Source organism: Mus pahari, chromosome 13, assembly GCF_900095145.1.
Source record: "Mus pahari chromosome 13, PAHARI_EIJ_v1.1, whole genome shotgun sequence".
NCBI classification, from domain to species: domain Eukaryota; kingdom Metazoa; phylum Chordata; class Mammalia; order Rodentia; family Muridae; genus Mus; species Mus pahari.
In genome coordinates this window covers 92,287,478-92,293,512 of record NC_034602.1, presented here as the reverse complement: position 1 = coordinate 92,293,512, position 6,035 = coordinate 92,287,478, and the positions used below count along the sequence as shown (strand labels likewise).

Sequence of the window (6,035 nt, the reverse complement as noted above, 5' to 3'; positions counted from 1 at the left end):
GTGTGTGTGTGTGTGTGTGTGTGTGTGTATATGTGCGTGTGTATGTGTGTGTGTGTGTGAATGTCTGCCTCTACCACGTGTGTCCCAGGGATCCAATGCAGGCAGTCAGCCTTGTCTCAGGCCTTACTTACCCACTAGGCAAGCTCACCCCAACACAAAGTATTTTTAGTCTTACAAGGCTTAGATGTTTAGATAAATTCTTACTTTCAGCCATTAGTTCATTTAATAAATAACCACTGAAAAGATAAATTTTAATCCTTTTTATAATTTATTCAGTTAATGACTTCAACTTTCAAGATAAAATTGTGAAGTCATTCCTTTAATTCCTACACTTACTAGTTATATGCAGATTGCTAACAGTCTTTCCCAATTTGGGTTCAGTGAAAATGTAATCACTTCACATATAAAAATTCTGCACCTCATCTGGCCTTTACAGTTTGTACTCTGAACACCTTTTCTTCCCTTTGAGACTCAGTCCCTTCGTCCCAGCACCGACCTGGGTCTTCCATTTTCAATCTCGTACAGGCCGTTCTGGCTCTTTCTCTCAACATGCCCGTCCTTTTCATTAAATTTTGGAGAGAAGTTGCTTTCACTGCAATGGGAATGACAAGGCACATAAAGCAATGATTAAATGTCACCCGCAGCTTAGAAATATAACACTGCTACTCATAATAAATGCAGAGAAACAGTAAAAATGTTTAGGACTAAGTTCTGATTTACAAATCATCTTATTCAATCAAAAAAAAGCTCTAGGGGCAAAAAAACTTTTAGCCAAAGCAAAAAAGGATGTAGTATTATGCTTCTCGTAAGGAGGTTGGAAGCCCCTCTGACATGAGCAAAAATGTCTGCAATACAGAACTGTGGGCATACTATGGCAACGCTAGCTCCCACAAGATCCCACATGCAAGATTACTCTGAACACTGTGATAACTCTACTGTTCCAAAGTAACCCTAATTGCTTTAATGTAATGCATATTAGTTAATACTGTCAAATACTTGTACTATCAAAATTCACAAGGAGTGAATTTATCCCATCAACTATAAAAGAAATATGCTATTTAAAAAGACACAATCCTCTGGAAATGCTGGAGATCCTGGCCTGAGTTGGATATATTTACTGAGCTGCACCTGCACACTTCAGAAATGAACACTGACTACACTTATGTCATGCCTCAGCAGAAACACTTTGTAAATAAACAGTATTAAGAAACTGGCAAATAGGCCAGGCATGGTGCACACCTTTAGTCTCTGTTTGGGAGGCAGAGACAAGGGGATCTCGGGGTTTGAAGCCAGCCTGGTCTACAGAGTGAGTTCTAGGACACCCAGGAATACACAGAGAAACCCTACCTTGAAAAACAAACAAACAAACAAACAAAAACAACAAAGAAACAAAACAAAACCACCCTTGCAAATAGACCCAGAATCCACACAATGCAATGAACTTCTATACAGTTAGCAAAAGCATTCAGAACAAAAGCTGTGAATTTTTATATGACATTTACATTTTCTGTACCAAATATATTTTAGGTACTTATTACCACCCAAGCCAAAAACCTCCATGAGAATTAGAAGAAACAAACAAAGACTAGCTGTATATGCTCTTCTGTAACCGTCTGCCACCTGCACCCGGTCCTTCCCCATCCCTCCCCATCCCTCAGGCTCAGCCTTTCCTCCTCTCTTCACTCCATACCACCCCCACACGGACATTTGTTTACCTATGGACATACGGTAGAAGACAGAGTATAAGGGAGGCCGAGGGCTCTCCTCCTATGAGTTATACACCGCAGCCATCGGCACGGCAAGCAGTGCTGCTTCCTTTCTGTCTTTTTAATTGATGATCACTGTAAATATTATGGGTACAGAGTGATGATCTGATACACATAAAACTGATTTTAATGTGATGACCACATTAGAGTCATTACATCTTCTTATACATTTGCCATTTCTTTACATGGAGAACTTTCAGAATTCTCTTCTCTAGCTCTTTATAGAATATATAACAAAGTATTGTGAACAACAACACCCACTATGCCATAAGACAGCAGAACTTACTCTCCCTCTGGACTGGATGTGGAGAGCTGCTGGCTATGCAGTGGTCCACTTCTGCTTCCTAGCCAGTAGTTAGCACTCCCCTAACATCTACCTCAATCTACTGGCTTGTTTGACTTTTGTTGTTAGAAGTGCTGGGGTTGGTGGGTCAACCTCGATGGAGGTCAGCCTCAGGAGTCTCTACTCGCTGAAGAGGCTCTTACTGGCTTGGAACTGACCAAACACACTGGCTGCTGGCCAAGCTCTGGGATCCCACAGCCCTGCCTCTCCCATACTGGGGTTACAGGCCCATGCCAGCCTCTAGGCTTCCTCCATTGGTACTAGAGCCCAACTGCTTTCACAGTAAGCGCTTTACCTGAGCAACCCCCCACCTGAGCCTAAAATGTCAGACCAATGGACAGTCTGCTTCCCAGATATGAAAATAAAAACAATGTTCATAAAGATGGTATGTAGTGACTAGCTCATAGTTAATACATTAGAAAACATCTCCATTGCGTGGTCTCAGTATTGTAGAACTTACAAACCTGGTCTCATGGAGGCTGAGGGCAGTTTGGAGGTTCCCAGAGACTGAAAATAGAGTGGGGGTTGGGGGGAAGGTGTGGACAGCCCACCCAGAGGGCACTGAGGAATACTTACATAGGGTTAAGGGTCCTGGTGCTATTGCACACTACAGTGAGTTCAGAGCAGCAATGGACTGCTGCAAAAGGCTACAAGAAATTATGTGGGATGTATTCAACTTAAAGTGAGGATGTGTGAGGAGAAGGCTATGTTTGTATAAGCTGATTCAAATGTACACATGCATCAAAACATCAAAATGTGCACTCTTAGGCTGAGAACTGACTGCAGTGGTAGACCACTTGGACGCTTAGCAATGCCTGGCACCCAAATAAGTAAACTAAAGTAGTTAAAATAAAGAGAGTGAGTAAACAACCTTTAAAGATAACGTTTAGATTGAGTTTATTTTATGTGTATGAGTGCTTTGTCTGCATTTATTAAGTGCCCCCATGTGGGTGTCTGGTGCCCATGGAGATCAAAAGAAGGAGTTAGAGCCCCTGAGGCTGGAGTTATGAATGACTGAGCACCAACATGTGAGTGCCGGGAACCAAACTTAGTCTTCCCCAAGAGCGACAAGTCCTCTGAATGACTGAGCTCTCTCTCCAGCTCCTGAGTGCATTTTAGAAGGAAATCCTTCTACTACGGTGTTATCTTTATCGCTACAAGAAAGAAAAGTGGGAATGACATTTCTGAAAAGGCATGAATGAGGTTTTGGTTCTGCGGGAGGGTTAATTCTCAAGATCTGCTGTCCTCAGTGATCACAGCTAGTACTGAAGACAACACCTGAAGCTTGCTCAAGACAGGGCTCAAACGTTCCCACTGCAGGAGAGGTCTACGGGCTAGAGATGGCTACATTAGCTGTTTTACTGTGGTAATCACTTCACGATGTATGCGTGAATCAAACACTGAGCTGCACATACATATAATTTTTGTGATTACAGCTTGGCAAAGCTGGAAAGAGAATATAGTCATAAAACAGGAAGCAGTCCAGCTCTCGCAGGGACATGAAACACAACCCTCCCCTCTCTTTCCTATCTTTCCATGCTCGCAAACTCATCCTCGGATTATGGTAATCTGGAAAAGAATCTGGCAAATGTTTCCACAACCTCGCATACCAGCCTAGCTCTGCCAGAAACAAGAGGTGCACAACTGTTAACCCAACAAGAACATGCAAAAAAACAGATACCACCAGTTGTTATTACTCCAAAACAAACAGCAGCAATTCCCAATTGATTTGCCAATTAGGGGAAGTCCTCACAAAACCTGGTGAAGAATTAACAAGCATGGACTGGTCAGTTTGGACAAGTTCAAGCAAAAGCAGAAACTCACTTGCAACAACACCCAGCATGGATTAAAGTGATTTTTTTTTTTCAAATATCAAATGATAACTTAACGACCCTGAGTTTCCCTAATTCTGCTCACCTGATCTGAGGGTCCGCCCACTGGGGTCCAGCCAGGACAGAGACTGCGGTGTACTCTACTGGGTTGTAGTCCTGCCACTCAACAAGCCAGCCCACCTTCTCATTTGGAACCTGACTGCGCTCGACTTTTGAGCCTGGGTAAGGAGAAGTCCGGGCCTTGTTGTGGGAATTCTCTTTGGCACCATTAGAACCAGACATGATGTTGGCGTTCAGGTGGAACCCACAGGCTGGAAATGAGTTTCTAAGGAGAGAAAAAAGAAAAACATCTTATAGACATTCCAGAAGCATATGAATTAAAGAACCTAGTTCAAAGATCCAGAAACGTTTGTCAATCTCAAAGACCTGTAAAAATCAGAAAATAACATGATGATGATTGCATGTGTGTATTGCTCTTCCAGAGGACCCAAGTATGACTCCCAACACCTAAGCCCCACAGCTCACAACCACCTATAGCTCCAGCTCCCGTATCTAAGGCCTCTGACTTCTGAGAGCACCTGCACTCCTAGTCACAAGACACACAAGCATTAAAATACAAAATAGACATTTGTTTTTCAAATCAAGAAGTTCAAGCTAAGAGCATGTAACATCCAAGAAAGGTTTTTCAAATATGAAGATTTTTAAAAATAGCTAAATCTGGACAGGAGGGATAACCCAGAAAAACTGCTTGCCACACAAGTGTGAGGAGCTGAGGTTAGAGTCCCAGCACCAACATAGACACTGCACATGCAAGCACATATCTGTCACCACAACAATGGAGACAGAGTAGGCCCACAAAGGTCAATAACCAACCAGCCTAGCCCATAGGTGAGCTCTTGGTTGAATAAGACACCCCATCATGACAAGGGACTAAGGAAGACATCCAATATCAATATCTAGCTGCTACACACACACAAGCACATACATACACACAAACTAGTTAATCTTATTAACTGTTGCCTACTAGCTGCAGTTATTTTAGCAGACAAAACAGGGCAGAACTTTTGTTTCCTGTTCTTTTAGGAAAGGGGCATATGTTATGAGAACTCAGCCATGAACACAAATACAAGCAGGAGTTTATAAATAAATGTACTATAAAGCTCATATGCAAGTCTTGGCGGACATGAGTTTTCAGCTCATTTGAATGAGTCTCAGGATGTGCCTGCTGAGTCCCATCAATGCAGCATGGCTGTTTTTGTAAGAAACTCCAAACTGTTCGCTCTGCCTGCCTTCAGTAGGCTCCATCCTATCCTGTTGTCTGTCTGCAGATGTAAGTGTAAAGCAAGCTGTTGCCTGCTCCAGATCTGCAAATCCAAGTTACAAATTCTCTGAAAAATGAAACTCCTCCTCACTCAAACCTGTACTCAAAACTAAGTGCGTGGAACACACGTATTTGTCAAAATTAGCTGGAGAGATGACACTTCAGCTAGGACAGCTACTTAGCCAATCACTACAGACTAGACTTCAGAGCCCAGTACTGGTGTAAGAAGCCAGGAGTCTCACACACACCTCTGACTCCAGCTGGGGTGTGGGAGCACAGAAGTAAAAGGATCCAGCCTAGTCAAAAAGACACAAGCCCCAGGTTCAGGGAGAGAATCTTCCTTAAAGGAGTAGGTAGACAGTGAGTAATAAGTCGCCAACATCGTCTTCTGTGCGCCACATAGGTGCACAGACACATACAATTGCGCCACACACACATGCACACACAAAAAACACCCATAAATATTTTTAAAAAGTAAATAGCAAAATATAATCAGACAATGCATCTTCCCCACAGAGGAATGCTAATCCACTTACATCTGCTCTCCATTATGAGACACTGCTGGCTATGGAACAAGAATACTTACTGTGCACATAATCAGAGCCTAAATCTTTTTTTATTGCACTATAGGACTGTGCAATTAACAGAAAGGAACTAGGAAATTAATAAAATGCATCTTACAAAGCAAAGACTAGTTCCTAAGACAAGAAAGAAAGAAAGAAAGAAAGAAAGAAAGAAAGAAAGAAAGAAAGAAAGAAAGGGAGAGGAAAGGA

At 42.4% G+C, this 6,035-nt stretch overlaps 1 protein-coding gene across 2 annotated transcripts in view; it reads right to left on the bottom strand.

Annotated features, from left to right (window-relative positions):
* Nudt9 (nudix hydrolase 9) overlaps positions 1–6,035 on the bottom strand; it is a 19,403-nt gene that overhangs the window by 11,046 nt on the left and 2,322 nt on the right. For both annotated transcript variants that reach the window (XM_029545203.1, XM_021210802.1), the window contains exons 2-3: positions 4,027–4,266; positions 497–592 (exon numbers count right to left, since the gene is read on the bottom strand). In XM_029545203.1, coding sequence (XP_029401063.1) covers positions 497–592; positions 4,027–4,223 — 293 coding nt within the window. In that variant the 5' untranslated portion in view covers positions 4,224–4,266. The remainder of the gene's footprint in view (positions 1–496; positions 593–4,026; positions 4,267–6,035) is intronic.